This window comes from Oncorhynchus mykiss, chromosome 30, assembly GCF_013265735.2.
Source record: "Oncorhynchus mykiss isolate Arlee chromosome 30, USDA_OmykA_1.1, whole genome shotgun sequence".
NCBI lineage: Eukaryota > Metazoa > Chordata > Actinopteri > Salmoniformes > Salmonidae > Oncorhynchus > Oncorhynchus mykiss.
This window is the reverse complement of record NC_050570.1, coordinates 44,948,550-44,969,868: the sequence shown is the minus strand read 5'-3', so window position 1 is coordinate 44,969,868 and position 21,319 is coordinate 44,948,550. Positions and strand designations below refer to the sequence as shown.

Here is a 21,319-nt window from a genome sequence, read left to right as displayed (position 1 = left end):
TGTTCATTTCCAAAGATGTAATATACTCTGAACCCCCCCCCCCCCCCCCCCCCCCCCCCCCCCCCACACACACCCACAGATTCTCCATCCGGGCCTCCCCTACCCCCCTTTCTCCCATCCCTCTCCCCGTCCACTCTCACTTCTTCCTCCCCCTCCCCCCTACCTCCCCCACCACTCTCCCCACCCTCCCCTCTGCCCTTCCAGCATGAGGACGATGAAGAGGAGCAGCAGCAGCAGCCGTCCCCCCAACAAACCCACCACCCCCACCACAACCCCTCCACCTCTCCTCCCCCCAGCTCCTCGCCCCTGGCCCTGCCCTCTCCACCCTCCCCTTCCCCTGCAATGCCCCCCTCCACTACCCCCCCTCCCTCCTCCTCCCCTCCCCTTTCGGATGCTACAGAGCTGGCCCAGCCTTCCTCCTTGCCCTCCTCTTCCCCACCCTCACCCCCCACCCCTGAGGATGCTCCAGCCTCCAAAATCACCTCTCTGCACCTGGCCAAAAAGCAGGACAATGCGGCCATTGCTGGAGAGAGCGAGGAGGAGGACAGCGAGAGTGGCGGCGAGGGCATCTTCCGGGAGAGGGACGAGTTTGTGGTGCGGACTGAGGACATTGGCACGCTCAAGGTGAGGGCTTCTGGCATTCACTATGGGAGGTGGTATGTCTTGTCTTCTCACTCATACACACACACACACACACACACACACACACACTTACGGGCCTACACACAATACCCCATAATATCAAAGTGGGATCATGTTTTTACAAATTAATAAAAAATGAAAAGCTGAAATGTCTTGAGTCAATAAGTATTCAACCCCTTAGTTATGGCAAGCCTAAATAAGTTCAAGTCACACCATGAGTTGCATGAGCTCCCTCTGTGTGCAATAATAGTGTTTAACATGATTTTAAAGGACTAACTCATCTCTATACCACGCACATATTATCTGTAAGGTCCCTCAGTCGAGCAGTACATTTCAAACGCAGATTCAACCACAAAGACCAGGGAGGTTTTCCAATGGCTTACAAATAAGTGCACCTATTGGTAGATGGGTAAAAAAAAACATTGAATATCCCTTTGAGTATGGGGAAGTTATTAATCCTTAATAAGAGACACGCCCGTGCGTCAGTCTAAGTAACATAATAAAAAAAATCCCCATCATAATCCGTCAGTTTAAACTAGAGGTATCAATCCACTGCATCCGCCTATGTCGGCCTTCCGCATCTGCGGTGGAAGGTGGCAGACCTACAGCTGTGTTTGTCAGACCATGAGACATCTTGAAAATCGGTCCTCTCACGAAAACGTCTGTAGCATCTGAACAGCTCTACGAGCCCCACAAGTGTTACGGGAGTCCGAAATCGGTAACGTGCCAATTGCTGAACCTTTTGGGCTACAAACTAATATCCGTTTTGCTCTGACCCCCACTCGTCTGAAGGTAACCCAACAAAAATAAGGGGTTAAAAAAAATGTATAACGAAAATATTTCCTGAGCTTTCTTATCTTATCTTAGATATTTGTTGATATTTGTTCAAGTTCATAACTGCACAGTCTCCTCAAACAATAGAATGGTATTCTTTCCATGTAGTGTCTACTGTAAATTGCACAGTGCAGTTAGATTAACAAGAATTTAAGCTTTCTGCCCATAGACATATCTGCCCATCAGATATGTCTATGTCCTGGGAAATTTTCTTGTTACTTGCATCCTCATGCTAATCACATTAACCTTCGTTAGCTCAACCATCCCGCGGGCGGAGGCACCGATTCTGTAGAGGTTAACAATACTAACCTAAGTGAGTGAAAAGAAAGAAGCCTGTACAGAATACAAATATTCCAAAACATGCATCCTGTTTGTAATAAGGCACTAAAGTAAAGCTGCAAAAAAAATTGGGAAAGAAATTAATTTACTGTACTGAATACAAAGCATTATGTTTGGGGCAAACACAACACATCACTGAGTACCACTCTTTATATTTTCAAGCAAAGCATGGTGGTGGCGACTGCATCATGTTATGGGTATGCTTGTCATTGGCAAGGACTGGGGAGTTTTTTGGGGGATAAAAATAAACACAATAGTGCTAAGCACAGGGAAAACCTGGTTCAGTCTTCTTTCCAACAGACACTGGGAGACAAATTCACCTTTCAGCTGGACAATAACCTAAAACACAAGGCCAAATATACACTGGAGTTGCTTACCAAGACGACATTGAATGTTCCTGAGAGGCCTAGTTACAGTTTTGACTTAAATCGTCTTGAAAATCTATGGCAAAACTTAAAAATGGCTGTCTAGCAATGAGCAACAACCAACTTGACAGAGCTTGAAGACTTTTAAAAATAATAATGTGCAAATATTGTACAATCCAGGTGTGCAAAACTCTTAGAGATTTACCCTGAAAAACTCACAGCTGTAATCGCTGCCAGAGGTGATTCTAGCAGGGGTGTAAATGTTTTTATTTCACCTTTATTTAACCAGATAGGCAAGTTGAGAACAAGTTCTCATTTACAATTGCGACCTGGCCAAGATAAAGCAAAGCAGTTCGACACATACAACGACACAGTTACACATGGAGTAAAACAAACATACAGTCAATAATACAGTAGAAACAAGTCTATATACGATCTGAGCAAATGAGGTGAGATAAGGGAGGTAAAGGCAAAAAAAGGCCATGGTGGCAAAGTAAATACAATATAGCAAGTAAAACACTGGAATGGTAGATTTGCAGTGGAAGAATGTGCAAAGTAGAATAAAAAATAATGGGGTGCAAAGGAGCAAAATAAATTAAATTAAATAAATACAGTAGGGAAAGAGGTAGTTGTTTGGGCTAAATTATAGGTGGGCTATGTACAGGTGCAGTACAGGTGCAGTAATCTGTGAGCTGCTCTGACAGCTGGTGCTTAAAGCTAGTGAGGGAGATAAGTGTTTCCAGTTTCAGAGATTTTTGTAGTTCGTTCCAGTCATTGGCAGCAGAGAACTGGAAGGAGAGGCGGCCAAAGAAAGAATTGGTTTTGGGGGTGACCAGAGAGATATACCTGCAGGAGCGCGTGCTACAGGTGGGTGATGCTAAGGTGACCAGCGAACTGAGATAAGGGGGGACTTTACCTAGCGGGGTCTTGTGGATGACATGGAGCCAGTGGGTTTGGCGACGAGTATGAAGCGAGGGCCAGCCAACGAGAGCGTACAGGTTGCAATGGTGGGTAGTATATGGGGCTTTGGTGACAAAACGGATGGCACTGTGATAGACTGCATCCAATTTGTTGAGTAGGGTATTGGAGGCTATTTTGTAAATGACATCGCCGAGGATTGGTAGGATGGTCAGTTTTACAAGGGTATGTTTGGCAGCATGAGTGAAGGATGCTTTGTTTGCGAAATAGGAAGCCAATTCTAGATTTAACTTTGGATTGGAGATGTTTAATGTGGGTCTGGAAGGAGAGTTTACAGTCTAACCAGACATTTAAATGGGATATTTCTGTATTTAATTTTCAGTACATTTGCAAACATTTCTAAAATCATATTTTCACTTTGTCATTATTGGATGTTGTATGTAGATGGGTGAGAAGAATAATATATATAAGCTATTTTGAATTCAGTCTGTAACACAACAAAAGTCAAGGGTTATGAATACTTCTGAAGGTACTGTACACACTCTCTTTGTCTCTCAAGGTGGCCCTGCAGACCGGCCGTGAGCCACCACCCATCTGGAGAGTGCAGAAAGCCCTGCTGCAGAAGTTCAGCCCCGAGATCAAAGACGGACAGAGGCAGTTCTGTGCCACCAGTAACGTGAGTTACTCACATCCCCTTTCAGACAGGAGACTCTCTCCTTCTCTTTCATCTTAAAGTACAATCCAGCGATGGATGCAAGGATTTACAATCCAGCATGAGATCGTCATGATAGTTGTACAAATATTTTGAAGCTACACATAGTTTGTTTATAATAACTAAAATGATTCTCTCTCTATAAATATTTCCCTCCCATTCTCTCTCTCTCTCAGTATCTGGGCTACTTTGGCGATGCCAAGATGCGGTACCAACGCCTCTATGTCAAGTTCCTGGAGAATTTCAATAAAAAGGATTATGTCCGTGTGTGCTCACGTAAACCCTGGCACAGACCTAGACTCATGTTGAGGTAGGTTTGCGCTGTTTGTCCCTGCGTGTTTGCCGTACTCCTCTGGGTCTTGATTCATATGTGCCCAACCCCATGTAGAACCGTAGCCCCTACCTCCATGCATGTGTAACTGTAAGCAATATCCTGCAAAAATACTCATTTTTTTGTACCTTGACAGGCGTCAATCACTCCCATCGCTCCCCAAGCCACCTCCCCCTGCCATCGGTCAAACTCCACCCCGATTGGAGCGAGATGAGAGGGAGCGGAAGGAGAAGGAGAAAGAGAGAGAGCAGAAAGAGAAGGAGCAGAAAGAGAGGGAGCAGAAAGAGAGGGAGCAAAAAGAGAGGGAGCAAAAAGAGAGGAAGCAAAAGGGAAAAGAGAAGGAACAGAAAGAGAGAGCGCAAAAGGAAAAGGAGCAGAAAGAGAAAGAGAGGGAACAAAAGGAGAAAGCGAGAGATCAAAAGGAGAAAGATAGAGAGAAAGAGAGGAAACAAAAGGAAAAAGCGAAAGAGCAGAAGGAGAGGGAGCAAAAAGAGAAAGAGAGGGAGCAAAATGAGAAAGCGAGAGAGCAAAAGGACAAAGAGAAGGAGAAAGAGAGGGAGCAAAAGGAGAAAGCAAGAGCGCAGAAAGAGAGGGAGCAAAACAACAAAGCAACAGAGCAGAAAGAGAAGGAGAGGGAGCAGAAGGAGCGAGAGAGGAGGGAAAAAGAAAAGGAGCGAGAGAGGGAGAGGGAAAAAGATAAACAGCGAGAGAGGGAGCGAGAGAAGGAGGAGAGAGAAGAAAAAGAGAAGAGGCATTCACCACCTGAGGAGAAGGTGGAGAGAAGAAGCAGTGAAGTGGACCGAAAGAGAGTGGGGGAGGAGAAGAGAGGAGTAGGAGAGAAGAAGACAGAGCGCCCATCGAGGGCCAGGCTAGTGAAGGTGGAGCCTCCACCCAAGAAGAGGAAGAAGTGGCTGAAGGAAGTCCCCTCTGACTCAGACTCCTCCCTCGATGGGCCCAGCGAAGACCAAGGTGAGGGATTATTTTTTGTTTGTGTGTGTGTGTGTAACTGTGTGTTAATGCAATTTTGGTATGTATATTTATGTGTAATGGCTTGGCAAAAACTCAGAGAGTTAAGTCTTGTAACACACTGGAGCCCCAGGTTCAAACCCACTCAGTGACATATTTTCTCACTCTCTCTCTCTCTCTCTCTCTCTCTCTCTCGCTCTCTCTCTCTCTCTCTGTCTCTCTGTCTCTCTCTCTGTGTGTCTCCCCTGTAGCCCCAGTGAGAGGGGGGATGAACAGTCGAGCCATGAGGGAGATGTTCAGGAGTTACATAGAGATGCTGGTCAGTACAGCACTTGACCCCGACATGATTCAAGCCCTGGAGGACACAGACGGTGAGAGGGATGGGGTGATGATGTGATCAGGTGTGGGGTAAATTCAATGTTCATTCTAGAGGTCGGACGATTTCAAGTTTTCATAACAATCGGAAATCGGTATTTTTGGACACCGATTTGGCCGATTTAAAATTATTTAACTTTTATTTAACTAGGCAAGTCAGTTAAGAACATTCTTATTTTCAATGACGGCCTAGGAATGGTGGGTTAACTGCCTTGTTCAGGGGCAGAACAACATATTTTTACCTTGTCAGCTCGGGGATTCAATCTTGCAACGGTACAGTTAACTAGTCCAACGCTCTAACCACCTGCCTCTCATTGCACTCCACGAGGATACTGCCTGTTACGCAAATGCAGTAAGCCAAGGTAAGTTGCTAGCTAGCATTAAACTTATCTTGTAAAAAACAATCAATCAATCAATCATAATCACTAATTAACTACACATGGTTGATGATATTACTAGTTTATCTAGCGTGTCCTGCTTTGCATATAATCGATGCGGTGCGTATTCGCGAAAAAGGACTGTCCTTGCTCCAATGTGTACCTAACCATTAACATCAATGCCTTTCTTAAAATCAATACACAGAAGTATATATTTTTAAACCTGCATATTTAGCTAAAAGAAATCCAGGTTAGCAGCCAATATTAACCAGGTGAAATTGTGTCACTTCTCTTGCGTTCATTGCACGCAGAGTCAGGGTATATGCAACAGTTTGGGCTGCCTAATTTGCCAGAATTTTACATAATTATTACATAACATTGAAGGTTGTGCGATGTAACAGGAATATTTAGACTTATGGATGCCACCCGTTAGATAAAATATAGAACGGTTCCATATTTCACTGAAAGAATAAACGTCTTGTTTTCAAGATGATAGTTTCCGGATTCGACCATATTAATGACCTATGGCTCGTATTTCTGTGTGTTATTATGTTATAATTAAGTCTATGATTTGATAGAGCAGTCTGACTGAGCGATGGTAGGCACCAGCAGGCTCGTAAGCATTCATTCAAACAGCACTTTCGTGCGTTTTGCCAGCAGCTCTTTGCTGTGCTTCAAGCATTGCACTGTTTATGACTTCAAGCCTATCAACTCCCGAGATTAGGCTGGTGTAACCGATGTGAAATGGTTAGCGGGGTGAGCGCTAATAGCGTTTCAAACGTCACTCGCTCTGAGACTTGGAGTAGTTATTCCCCTTGCTCTGCATGGGTAACGCTGCTTCGAGGGTGGCTGTTGTCGATGTGTTCCTGTTTTGAGGCCAGGTAGGGGCGAGGAGAGGGATGGAAGCTACAGTGCCTTGCGAAAGTATTCGGCCCCCTTGAACTTTGCGACCTTTTGCCACATTTCAGGCTTCAAACATAAAGATATAAAACTGTATTTTTTTGTGAAGAATCAACAACAAGTGGGACACAATCATGAAGTGGAACGACATTTATTGGATATTTCAAACTTTTTTAACAAATCAAAAACTGAAAAATTGGGCGTGCAAAATTATTCAGCCCCTTTACTTTCAGTGCAGCAAACTCTCTCCAGGAGTTCAGTGAGGATCTCTATGATCCAATGTTGACCTAAATGACTAATGATGATAAATACAATCCACCTGTGTGTAATCAAGTCTCCGTATAAATGCACCTGCACTGTGATAGTCTCAGAGGTCCGTTAAAAGCGCAGAGAGCATCATGAAGAACAAGGAACACACCAGGCAGGTCCGAGATACTGTTGTGAAGAAGTTTAAAGCCGGATTTGGATACAAAAAGATTTCCCAAGCTTTAAACATCCCAAGGAGCATTGTGCAAGCGATAATATTGAAATGGAAGGAGTATCAGACCACTGCAAATCTACCAAGACCTGGCCGTCCCTCTAAACTTTCAGCTCATACAAGGAGAAGACTGATCAGAGATGCAGCCAAGAGGCCCATGATCACTCTGGATGAACTGCAGAGATCTACAGCTGAGGTGGGGGACTCTGTCCATAGGACAACAATCAGTCGTATATTGCACAAATCTGGCCTTTATGGAAGAGTGGCAAGAAGAAAGCCATTTCTTAAAGATATCCATAAAAAGTGTTGTTTAAAGTTTGCCACAAGCCACCTGGGAGACACACCAAACATGTGGAAGAAGGTGCTCTGGTCAGATGAAACCAAAATTGAACTTTTTGGCAACAATGCAAAACGTTATGTTTGGCGTAAAAGCAACACAGCTGAACACACCATCCCCACTGTCAAACATGGTGGTGGCAGCATCATGGTTTGGGCCTGCTTTTCTTCAGCAGGGACAGGGAAGATGGTTAAAATTGATGGGAAGATGGATGGAGCCAAATACAGGACCATTCTGGAAGAAAACCTGATGGAGTCTGCAAAAGACCTGAGACTGGGACGGAGATTTGTCTTCCAACAAGACAATGATCCAAAACATAAAGCAAAATCTACAATGGAATGGTTCAAAAATAAACATATCCAGGTGTTAGAATGGCCAAGTCAAAGTCCAGACCTGAATCCAATCGAGAATCTGTGGAAAGAACTGAAAACTGCTGTTCACAAATGCTCTCCATCCAACCTCACTGAGCTCGAGCTGTTTTGCAAGGAGGAATGGGAAACAATGTCAGTCTCTCGATGTGCAAAACTGATAGAGACATACCCCAAGCGACTTACAGCTGTAATCGCAGCAAAAGGTGGCGCTACAAAGTATTAACTTAAGGGGGCTGAATAATTTTGCACGCCCAATTTTTCAGTTTTTGATTTGTTAAAAAAAGTTTGAAATATCCAATAAATGTCGTTCCACTTCATGATTGTGTCCCACTTGTTGTTGATTCTTCACATAAAAATACAGTTTTATATCTTTATGTTTGAAGCCTGAAATGTGGCAAAAGGTCGCAAAGTTCAAGGGGGCCGAATACTTTCACAAGGCACTGTATACTGTTACACTGGCAATACTAAAGTGCCTATAAGAACATCCAATAGTCAAAGGTATATGAAATACAAATGGTATAGAGAGAAATAGTCCTATAATTCATATAATAACTACAACCTAAAACTTCTTACCTGGGAATATTGAAGACTCATGTTAAAAGGAACCACCAGCTTTCATATGTTCTCATGTTCTGAGCAAGGAACTTAAACGTTAGCTTTCTTACATGGCACATATTGCACTTTTACTTTCTTCTCCAACACTTTGTTTTTGCATTATTTAATCCAAATTGAACATGTTTCATTATTTATTTGAGGCTAAATTGATTTTATTGATGTATTATATTAAGTTAAAAATAAGTGTTCATTCAGTATTCTTGTAATTGTCAGTATTACAAATAAATAAAAGAAATCGTCCGATTAATCGGTATCAGCTTTTTTTTTTACTGAAATTACATTATTCGCAATGCTCCTCTATGATAATTTGGAATTAGATTTTCAGTTTACTTCCTGAATTGACTGAATTCAAAGGGAATTTACCCCACCCCTGGGAGTGAGTAAAGAGAGTATTGATCAAAAGTAAGTGAGAGTAGGATTTAGGAAGAAAGATGTCATGAGATAAGTCATACAGACTCTATGTCCCTCCCACTCTGGCCCCCAGACGAGTTGTACCTCCCGCCCATGAGGAAGATTGACAGCCTACTCAATGAACAAAAGAGGAGACTGTTAAGGAGAGTCAACATGAGTGGCCAACACCAGGTACGTCTGTCTGTTTAGTTGTAAAAATGCTGATGCCAGATGTGATACCTACCTATGAAAAGTACCTGTTGTGTCTGGAGTTTTACCATATCTCCTTCCAATCTCCATCCAACTTTCTCACTATCATAAAGAAAAGTGAAAGCTTTAAAACAGTTGAAATGACCTCTTCTCCCTCTCCCCCTCCATCTTTATATTTTTCTTCTTTAGGAGACTCTGCATATGTTCCCCAAAATGACGGCGGACCCCCTGGACTCTGGAGCGGTCAAAGTGCACCTCAGCGGTGAGTGCTACAGCCGTAAAACCCTCAACCGCGTCAAGAAGAGCACCACGCCCAAACAGCAGGTGAGTGACCCACATCCAGTCATGAACTCCTTGACTTTAGTATCCAACCACTGACACCAATGTATCCAATCCGCTGCACTGTGGCTAACCCTGGCCTTGAAAATTGTGTCTAGGTGTTGTAGAAGCCGAGCAGAAGAGACAATTCAGTCTCACAAGAACTGGAGTAATAAAGTCCGGACTTGTTTGCCACTTTGCTTTGTACATAAACTTGTATCTCGGTGGTTTTAACTCGGTCCGGAAGGTGTTTACCCATGTGCTAACAAAGCAAAACCATGACACTGTCCTTATTTACACTTGCGTTGTCTTGTTTCTTCTAGTCTCACGTAGCCATACCTCCAAAAACGTTGTTGTCACGTCCTTTGGAAACGGTTTGAATGGTCCACTGGCTTCCAGCGGCTACATTTTTAGGTATTTTACATTTCAAGAACCCTCCCCCCACATGTCCGTTGAAGGAGTGCTGCGTGTTAAGCGATGCCCAAGCAAAGCATTTGATTGATTTGATGTGTTTGATTGTGTTTGATTGGCGCTGCGTGTTAAGCTCCGCCCAAGCAATGCATTTGATCGGTTTGACGTGTTGCAAGGCGTCACTGATTTACACCGGCTCTCCACCCCTTTTTAGCCACTTTCGGCCATAGACTTCACCAGGCTTTCCAATCAGGGAAACCTGGTTCTCGACAAGGCTATGTTTCTTCTTTTAGCGTTGATCAAGTGTATTTGTATTTTTAGTGGTCCTCTGAAAGTATGTGAAGATGGCATCGGAGAAGAAGGCTGACGTTTTATGTGTCCCCTAACCGATTGTGTTTTTTTGTTTGTTTCTTTGCGTTGTTTTTAACTTATTTTGTACATAATGTTGCTGCTACAATCTCTTATAACCAAAAATATATTCTGGACATCAGAACTGCGATTACTCACCACCAACTGGCAGAATCATTTTTTTCCTTTAATGAGTCCGCAGTCAATGAGCTGTATTCCGCCATAAGCAAACAGGAAAACACTCACCCAGAGGAGGTGTTCCTAGTGGCCCGGGGACCTTAATGCAGGGAAACTTAAATCCGTCTCAACAAATTTCTGTCAGCATGTTAAATGTGCAACCAGAGGGGAAAAAACTCTGGCCCACCTTTAATCCACACACAGAGATGCATACAAAGCTCTCCCTCGCCCTCCATTTGGCAAATCTGCCCATAATTCTATCATCCTGATTCCTGCTTACAAGCAAAAATTAAAGCAGGAAGCACCAGTGACTCGATCAATAAAAAAGTGGTCAGATAAAGCAGATGCTAAACTACCAGACTGTTTTGCTAGCACAGACTGGAATATGTTCTGGAATTCCTCCGATGGCTTTGAGGAGTACCACACATCAGTCATTGGCTTCACCAATAAGTGCATCGATGACGTCATCCCCACAGTGACCGTACGCACATATCCCAACCAGAAGACTACAGGCTTACAGGCAACATCCACGCTGAGCTAAAGGCTAGAGCTGCCACTTTCAAGGAGCGGGACTCTAACCCGGAAGCTTATAAGAAATCCTGCTATGCCCTCCGACAAACCATCAAACAGGCAAAGCGTCAATACAGTACTTAGATCGAATCGTACTACACCGGCTCTGATGTTCGTGAGATGTGGCAGGGCTTGTAAACCATTACAGACTACAAAGGGAAGCACAACCGAGTGACAGTGACACGAGCCTACCAGATGAGCTATACTACTTCTAAGCTCGCTTTGAGGCAAATAACACTGAAACATGCATGAGAGCACCAGCTGTTCCAGAAGCTCTCCGCAGCCGATGTGAGTAAGACCTTTAAACAGGTCAACATTCACAAGGCCGCAGGGACAGACAAATTACCAGGACGTGTACTGCGAGCATGCTCTGACCAACTGGCAAGTGTCTTCACTGACATTTTCAACCTCTCCCTGTCCGGGTCTGTAATACCAACATGGTTTAAGCAGACCACCATAGACCCTGTGCCCAAGAACACTAAGGTAACCTGCCTAAATGACTACCGACCCGTAGCACTCACATCTGTAGCCATGAAGTGCTTTGAAAGGCTGGTCATGGCTCACATTAACACCATTATCCCAGAAACCCTAGACCCATTCCAATTTGCATACCTCCCGAACAGATCCAGATGATGCAATCTCTATTGCACTCCATACTCCCTTTTCCTACCTGGAGAAAAGGAACACCTATGTGAAAATGCTATTCATTGACTACAGCTCAGCATTCAACAGCATAGTGCCCTCAAAGCTCATCAATAAGCTAAGGACCCTGGGACTTAACACTTAACCTCTGCAACTGGATCCTGGACTTCCTGACGGGACGCCCCTAGGTGGTAAGGGAAGGTAACAACACGTCCACCACGCTGATCCTTAACACAGGGGCCCCTCAGGGGTGCGTGCTCAGTCCCCTCCGTACTCCCTGTTCACTCATGACTGCACAGCCAGGCACGACTCCAACACCATCATTAAGTTTGCCGATGACACAACAGTGGTAGGCCTGATCACCGACAACAACGATACAGCCTCTAGGGAGGAGGTCAGAGACCTGGCCATGTCATGCCAGGACAACAACCTCTCCCTCAACGTGATCAAGACAAAGAAGATGATTGTGGACTACAGGAAAAAGAGGACCAAGCACACTGCCATTCTCATCGACGGAGCTGTAGTGAAGCAGGTTGAGAGCTTCAAGTTCCTTGGTGTCCACATCACCAACAAACTAACATGGTCCAAGCACACCAAGACAGTTGTTAAGAGGGCATGACAAAACATATTCCCCTCAGGAGACTGAATAGATTTGGCACGGGTCCTCAGATCCTCGAAAGGTTTTACAGCTGCACCTTCGAGAGCATCCTGACTAGTTGCATCACTTCCTGGTATGGCAACTGCTCGGCCTCCGACCGCAAGGCGCTACAGAGGGTAGTGCGTACAGCCCAGTACATCACTGGCGCCAAGCTTCCTGCCATCCAGGACCTCTGTACCAGGCGGTATCAGAGGAAGGCCCTAAAAGTTGTCAAAGACTCCAACCACCCTAGTCATAGACTGTCCTATCGGCTACCGCACGGCAAGCAGTACCGGAGCGCCAAGTCTAGGTCCAAGAGGTTTCTAAACAGCTTCTACCCCCAAGCCATAAGACTCCTGAACATCTAATCAAATGGCTACCCAGACTACTTGCATTCCCCCCCCCCCCCCCCCTTTTTACATTGCTGCTACTCTCTGTTGTTATCATCTATGCAGTCACTTTAATAACTCTACCTACATGTACTTATTACCTCAACTAACCGGTGTCCCCGCGCATTTTCTCTTTACCGGTACCTTCCTGTATATAGTCTCGCTATTGTTTTTTTTACTGCTGCTCTTTAATTACTTGTTACTTTTTATTTCTTGTTGTTATTTGTATTTTTGATTTTGTTTTTTAGCAGCATTGTTGGTTAGGGGCTCGTAAGTAAGCTTTTCACTGTTGTATTTGGCCCATGTGACTAATACAATTTGATTTGAAGTTGTGAATACAAAGTAGACTAGGCCTTTTCCCTATTCCCTATTCCTCAGTCCAAGAGAACTGGAGAGATTCCCTAATAAATGATTCCTCTCTCCTTTCCCTCCTTCTCTTTTTCCTCTCTCTCTCTGTGATTCTCAGGACCTCAAGCTGTCCACAGAGACGTGTCGTGTCTATAGCCTTTATCATTCTCTCCATCACTACAAGTATCACACCTTTCTGGACTGCAAGAAGGAGGTAAGACTCAGCATCACAATCGCTTTTCACAACACAACATTGTTGTTCTTCTCTACTTTCTTCCTGATTCTCTCTCTTTCCCCTCCTCTCTCTCTCTGTTTCCATTGTGGTAAGAATAATTCAAATGGAGCACTGTGTAGTTAGTCCTTTTGTTGTGAAAGGTTGGCTATCATTTGTGGGTGGTTGTGTTGTGCTTATATAATAATCACTTTATTTATTATCCATCCTAGAGTGGATATTTGAATTGCATAATATCAATTCATGTTAGATCTATATGCAACATGTCTATACTCATGGGCATTAATATGGAGTTGGTCCCTCCTTTGCTTCTATAAAAGCCTACACTTTTCTGGGAAGGCTTTTCTCTAGATGTTGGAATATAACTGCGGGAATTTGCTTCCATTCAAGAGCATTAGTGAGGTTGGGCACTGATGTTGGGCGATTAGGCCTGACTTGCAGTCGGCGTTCCAATTCACCCCAAAGTTGTTCGATGGGGTTGAGGTCAGGGCTCTGTGCAAGCCAGTCAAGTTCTTCCACATCCATCTTGACAAACCATTTCTGTATGGATCTCACAGTGCTATTGTCATGCTGAAACAGGATAGAGCCTTCCCCAAACTGTTGCCACAAAGTTGGAAGCACGGAATCGTCTAGAATGTCATTGTATGCTGTAGCATTAAGATTTCTCTTCACTGGAACTAAGGGGCCTAGCCCGAAACATGAAAAACAGCCCCTGGTTATTATTCCTCATCCACCAAACTTTACAGTTGACCCTATGCATTGGGGCAGGTAGCGTTCTCCTGGCATCTGCCACACCCAGATTTGACCGTCGGATTGCCAAATGGTGAAACGTGATTCATCACTCCAGAGAACGCATTTCTCAGTGACACCCTATGCATTGGGGCAAGTAGCGTTCTCCTGGCATCTGCCACACCCAGATTTGTCCGTCGGATTGCCAAATGGTGAAACGTGATTCATCATTCCAGAGAACGCATTTCTCAGTGACACAATGAATGGTCATTTTGTTCGATAAATTCCTTCTTTATATCCCCAAAATGTCAATTTATTTGGCGCGTTTGATTCAGAAATACACCGGTTCCAACTTGCCCAACATAACTACAAAGTATCTAATAAGTTACCTGTAAACTTGGTCCAAACATTTCAGACAACGTTTCTAATCCAACCTCAGGTACCCTAAAATGTAAATAATCGATCAAATTTGAGACGGAATAAACTGTTTCCAATACCGGAGAAAAACAACAAGGAGCGCACTCCTTCTTCACGTGCACCAAAAGACTAGAGTCCATCTGAGGGACACTTTACAAAAGAACAACACCGAACAATTTCTAAAGACTGTTGACTTCTACTGGAAGCCATAGGAACTGCAATCTGGGCCCAAATAAATCAGGTTTCCCAAGGAAAAACATTGGAAAGCACAATGATCTCAAAAAATTGTGCTCTGGGTTTCGCTTGCAAAATCAGTTCTGTTATACTCACAGACATTATTTGAACAGTTTTAGCAACTTTAGAGTATTTTCTATCCAATACTTCCATATGCATATCCTAGCTTCTGGGCCTGCGTAACAGGCAGTTTACTTTGGGCACGCTTTTCATCCGGGCGTGATAATACTGCCCCCTATCTCAAAGTTAACTGACTTGCCTAGTTAAATAAAGGTTACACTGAGAGCATAACATTTCTACAATCTCATTTTCTAATTCAAGTCTAACCAATACCCAAACGGAGATTCAGTGAAAATAAAAATCTCCATATCAAGAACAGTCCCCATGCTTGTCTCAGAGCGCTGCGAAATGATACTAAAATAGAAGCAATTGAATTTGAAGTAATAGCCCACAACTAACTTTAATATGCTCTTTAAATAAATAAGACCTACACCACTTTTAAAAGCCCATTACTCAACTCTATTGAGACTCATGTCGCCTACGGTAGGCCTACAGTATATCGACAAATATGACGTGACTCTCCGCCAATAATTACATATAGAGGATTGGAGGATTCTAAATTAAAACCAAAAGCCGTCTCATGGGTCTCCCGGTGGCGGCCGGCACGGGTATCTGTAGCAACGCATTTTACAATGCGATGCGGTGACTGCCACCTGGCTCTGGACCAATGCATCAGCTGTCGCCCGTATCTCTGCCCTCCAATAATGTTTCTCTTCTGCAGATCTGCCTTCAATTACTTGATCTCGGTCTTCAAAGTTTGAATCTGATCCACGTGCACCTTCATCAGATGAGCAGAATGGTACCGCACTGAGCCCCCATCAATTACAGTGGCCTATGATAGAAACGGTAGATCAATTAAGAATTCAGTGACTCCAACACACAAATGCTGTGTACATATTTTAGGAATCTGGCAAAACTAACCGCTTTCTTGGCAACAATGCGTTTTTTTGGTGCGGCCCGTTGTCCCGCCCTTTGTCCACTGATCTCCACGGATGGTTGTCGGCATGTTTGTATGCGCTGCAAAAACACATTCATGTTTTTAGCACACAATCATTTCTATATATATATATTTAATTGAACCTTTATTTCATTACCAATTTTATTACATGGTATGCCTTCACATTGATAGGCTATATACATTTTTTTTTTAAAGAAAATGCACTGAAACCAAAATAACTTTAGTTTTAGTGATCCTTTCAGCTCCGGCTCATTTTCAAGTCCTCGTGGTAGTTCAAACCCTGGAACAGGTAGCACCGTAGAAAGAAGATGAAAATGATGTCCATTTCATCTGTTCTCTTTGGTCGCAATGTCTTTTTTTTTTTTAGATAAACAGCTTGTTTTTGAATGGTAACTTTCTAGTTATTTTTTTAACGAAAGCATAAAGATGTTGATGAAGAAATACTGTACTGTTTTGAGTTAGCAATGTAACACTTCAGAGTACTTAAGCATCGAATAAATTGCAGGTAGGGGGATGTTCACACCTATAGTCGCCGGGCTACAAAGAGTCTTTTTTTGTCCTGCTAATCGGCACCAAGTGTTTGAAAACCTGTTTTCAAAATGCCACCAGCTGTCCATCACTACTGTAAATAAAAACACAGCATCTTGTTTACATCTTGTCTACATTCTTTATTGTAACCACGTTACAAATAATTTATATCTACCTTTCCAATTACTTTTAGAGTTTGGGATTAATTTGATTGATATTATGGGGTTTCTAATCTAAGAAAAACCCTCTGGGTTTCCGTTAGGACGGAACGGAAAATATGGCACTGTAAAACGTGATGGTCTGGAGTACAGTACCGGGCTATTTAGCAAAATAATCCCTGTGTCGTGATGGCGCGCTGGAGACCAGGGTTTAATTCCCCAACTGGGAGGAAGGAGTAGGCTGTCTTTGTTCTTAATTGACTTGCTGTTATTAGTTGCATTGTATTAGTTTGAACATGCAGACTGGCACTAAGAACAGAACAGAGGGAACGTTTCGCTAGTCAGCGTCATTATTCGTGCAATGCCCCTTAAAGTGTTGCCAGTGTGGCGGGGTAGTGGTCCATCCACCTTCCTCCTCCTCCTCCCTTCCCCATGGTCTAGGTCGGACTTTTGTGCGCGGTTCTGCGGCCCATCCCGTGCCCCCTGCCCTCGTGCCTTGAACCTCACGCGCTTTCAGTCGATACAGCTGGAGAACTGCTAGGCAATCCCATTGTGCACCACTCGGGAGCCATGACCAATATGACCAATATATATTGTCCTGCTAATAACAGGGTTAATAATATATCCGAGAGAATATCCAACAGGCTTTTATATCATTTTAAATTAATAATAATAATATCTTTGTTTAAAAAAATAAGAATATTTTGTTTTCAAATAACGTAAAATGAGTGAGGAAAAAGGCCATTCTTGAACATGGGGTGAGACATTGTTACTAATTTGTAAATAAAGCCAGTTTGTTATTTTATTTAATTCTGTTTTTAGAGGGAGAGATACCAAAAACCTACAATCATCTCATGGGTCTCCCAGTCGAGGGCGGCACAGGTATTTAACCAGCATCTGTAGCAACACAGCTTGCACTGCTATGGAGTGTCTTAGACTGTTGTGCCACTTAGGCACTGTATAATGTGACCGATCGGGAGTGGCCTACAGTACTACAGTAAGACCAAAATAATCCTAACAAAAAATATATACATAAATCTTAGTGTATCAACAGTTTTAGTAAGTACCACTGAAGTCGTGGACAATTATCAGTTTCTATTTAGGTTTATGTCGCCCATTCATTGTCTGTTAGTGACACAGTAGAACCCAAAAGCATAATTAGTTAACTACCCCATACACGGGTCTGGAGCAATGAAGTGGTGACGCAGGGTACCGTACTAAACCACAAATTACCTGTAAGTCCCGCAGCCTAATCGCAAAACTTTTAGTGGAGCAACCACTGTACCGCTGAGCAGTTGTTGCTCCTTTCCACTTCACAATAACAGCACTTAGAGTTGACCGGGGCAGCTCTAGCAGGGCAGACATTTAACAAACTGACTTGTTGGAAAGGTGGTATCCTATGACGGTGCCACATTGAAAGTCACTGAGCTCTTCAGCAAAGCCATGTTTGTCTATGGAGATTGCCTGACTGTGTGCACGATTTTATACACCCATCAGCAACGGGTGTGGCTGAAATAGCCAAATCCACTAATTTGAAGATCCACATACTTTTTGTATATATTACTGTAAATAAGCAAGTGAATTTCAATAGCAAAATAATCGAATGTCTTCCTTGGTGGAAAATAAACTATTCTATTCTCTTTCCCCCCCTCCCAGACGGACAGTATAGAGCAGGCAGCGGAAGACCCTGGTCAGGAGGAGGTGGTGCAGCAGTGTATGGCTAACCAGGGCTGGCTGGAGACCCTCTTCAACTCCTTCATCGACCTTCTAACCCTCAGCACCAAAGCCTGATGAGGGAGGAGGGGACACAGTCTGAAATAGTGCACTACAATTGGCCAGGGCCATAGGGCCTATATGGAGAATAGGGTGCCATTTGGAAAGCAGAATGTGGGTTGGAGAAGGGAGGGGAGGGGGGAGGTATACAGTATTTGGGAGACAAAGCAAGAGAGTTGGAGTGGAGAACACTGGACCGTACCAAGATGGAGAGAGAGGGGGGTTTCAGACCCTACCATTCTAGTTCTTTCCCAGCGAGAAAGAAAGAACAGTCAATGTTCGGTCTGTGAGTATGGTTGAGTTTTAACTTAAAATGGATGCTACAATGAACTGTTTTTAGCGCTTTTGTTTAGTTTTTCTATCACAAAATATCTCTTGACTGAAGAAAAAAGAAGGACGGAGGAGAGCAGAGGAGGCGGGTTGAAAATAGTGAATGTGTGAAAGGGTATGACTTCTGCCACTTGACCTGAACAGGAAAAGCAGGGGACCACGGTGAATCTACATCCAAACATGCACGGGCACACACACCAACATACAAACACTAAATATATATACGTATATATATATATATATATATATATATATATATATATATATATATATATATATATATATATATATACGTATATGTATTAATAGTTATGATTTGTATTATTTATACAAGGAAATTACCCTCCCTAGCTGGGATTGTTTGCTGTTGTTATTTTAAATAATCATGTTTTATTAGGGTAACATGAAATGGCCTACGCAAAATCCTTTGCTCAGTCCCCCCTTTTACTGCTGAAGGGGAAAAAAGAGTGGAGGGGAGCAAAACTGAGGTGAAGGGAGGGAAGGGGAGAGGTTAGAGGAGTGTGTGATGTTCCCTTTTTTCTGTCTGCCTAAATACATTGTGAGCGGGAAATATGCATTTAAAAACTAAGCAAACTGTGTTCTTTATGTTTGTTCTTCAAAAGACAATGAGAGCAGAGTTTACACCTGAAGTTAATAAATTAAAATAAATATCTGTTCGCTTTCTAAAAGAAAGCTCTGTGGTTTTAGGGAGGTGTAACTGTTAAAAAGCGTATAAAATCTGTGTTGACTGTTTTTATTTGATCTGTTTGTTGTTTATGATAATTATTATTTTGGAGGTTTACCTATTTGTTCAAGCTCTCTTATCTGTAAATATTGTACAGTTACTTCAGTCTCTAAAGCCCAGTTCCTCTTCTGTACATGCTATTCCTGTATTTGACAAAAGCAAATAAAAAATTGAAATTGATGAACATGACAGGGAAAAACAACTTTAGCTGTAATTTTGTTTTTCCTCCTAAAACTTTATAAGATAATGAATTAGGTGTGTGGTTGACCACATATCAGGGTTGGGTTCAAATCCATTTAAATTCCAGTCAATTAAAATTGTACACAAATATTGCAATTCCAATGAGGAACAGTTTGGAATTGGAATTTGGTGTCCTTTTGATTTGGCTGGAAATAGGATTTTCCCAACCCTGAACCACATGTACTATTGTTAGTAAAGTACACTATGTATACAAAAGTATGTGAACACCCCTTCAAATGAGTGGATTTGGCTATTTCAGCCCTACTTGTTGCTGACAGGCTGTTATTGTGAAGTGGAAATGTCTAGGAGCAACAACGGCTCAACCATGCAGTGGTAGGCCACATAACCTCAAAGAACGGAACCGCCGAGTGCTGAAGCGCATAGCTCATTAAAAATGATCTGTCCTCGTTTGCAACACTCACTACCGAGCTCCAAACTGCCTCTGGAAGCAAAGTCAGCACAATAACTATTAGTCGGGAGCTTCATGAAATGGGTTTCCATGGCCAAGCAGCCGCACACAATCCTAAGATCACCATGCCCAATGTGCATGGTGGAGGAGGAATAATGGTCTGGGGCTGTTTTTCATAGTTCAGGCTAAGCCCCTTGGTTCCAGTGAAGGGAAATCTTAACTCTACAGCATACAACGACATTCTAGATGATTCTGTGCTTCCAACTTTGTGGCAACAGTTTGGGGAAGCCCCTTTCCTGTTTCAGCATGACAATGCAGACGTGCACAAAGTGAGGTCCATACAGAAATGGTTTGTTGAGATCAGTATGGAAGAACTTGACTGGCCTGCACAGAGCCCTGAGCCCCCAGCAAACCAAAGTTGGTTCTTGAAAGTTCCCAGAACATTTGTTAGATTGAGGCAAATCTCATCAGAAACAGTCAAGTTGTGTGGATGATTATACAATGTTTGTAGAAAACATTCCCCTGATGTTCAAGAACGTTCCCTTTCACATTTAGTTGTGGCAGTATGTTCTAAAAATATAACGGGTACATTGTGTTATTACATTAACTGGAATTGTTGTGCACAACATTTTAGTGAATGAGAACATTCCAAGGATATTTAATTTAAAACATTTTCTGGAAGACAAAAATAATTTGTTATCAAATAAACATTCTTTGAATGCTTTTGGGATGTTATCATCCTAATGTTAGATAAAAACTTAACTAGAACTTCATTGGAATCTTAGCTAATGTTCTGGGAATGTTCCTGGTTTGCTAGGTCATCTGTTACATCAGTTAAAAGTCTGGGTCTGTGAAGTTTCTGATCCAGTCAAGTTAATCATTTCTTGGGTGTGAAAATGCTGACAAAACATGGTTTCTCTGACAGCCCCAGAAGAGTTTCAGAGGATTTTACCCCTATTGATTATTTTCCTATCCAAGTCAGACACTGACAGCACAGTACAGCAGGAATTGTTTATTTATATTTCCACCTGAGAAACCATATGCACTTTACACTACAGCAAATGTTGGAGGGGAAAGGAAGTATATACGCAGATGAAAGAATGACAACATGTTGGACGAGGAAAAAGCATGTTACTCAAATGTAATGATTCCCTTTCACCACCACATGACAGGGACAGACACCTGCACAATAACTTCTCCCACATCATTGATTACAATCATCATGGACCTGTTATTCCCTCTGCAGTCCAATTGTGATATCTGTTCCACATCGGGATAATATCCTCAGAGTGGATTGGCTCCTTGGCTGGGTGGAGTGTACAAGTACAGGAACACACTCAACCAGATCTATCCCCTGTTACAAGCGAATGGCATTGCACCCTTGAATATAAGTGGGGGTATCTCCAGGAGAGGAACCAGAGTGGAAAGTAAAGGATATGGAAGCATAACAACACTACGATTGGCAAGAAATCTGAGGACTCTATTCTCTGCTCCTGGTCCTTTCTC

The 21,319-nt window shown here is 43.0% G+C and overlaps 1 protein-coding gene across 1 annotated transcript in view; it reads left to right on the top strand.

Annotated features, from left to right (window-relative positions):
• Nucleotides 1–19,366, top strand: part of LOC110521015 (proline-rich protein 12) — a 52,767-nt gene extending 33,401 nt beyond the window's left edge. The window contains 10 exon segments of the mRNA XM_036968946.1: nt 80–624; nt 3,658–3,774; nt 3,987–4,120; nt 4,278–4,659; nt 4,786–5,110; nt 5,359–5,478; nt 9,045–9,142; nt 9,350–9,484; nt 13,119–13,214; nt 17,973–19,366. Coding sequence (XP_036824841.1) covers nt 80–624; nt 3,658–3,774; nt 3,987–4,120; nt 4,278–4,659; nt 4,786–5,110; nt 5,359–5,478; nt 9,045–9,142; nt 9,350–9,484; nt 13,119–13,214; nt 17,973–18,107 — 2,087 coding nt within the window. The 3' untranslated portion in view covers nt 18,108–19,366.
• Nucleotides 19,367–21,319: the final 1,953 nt, after the last annotated feature.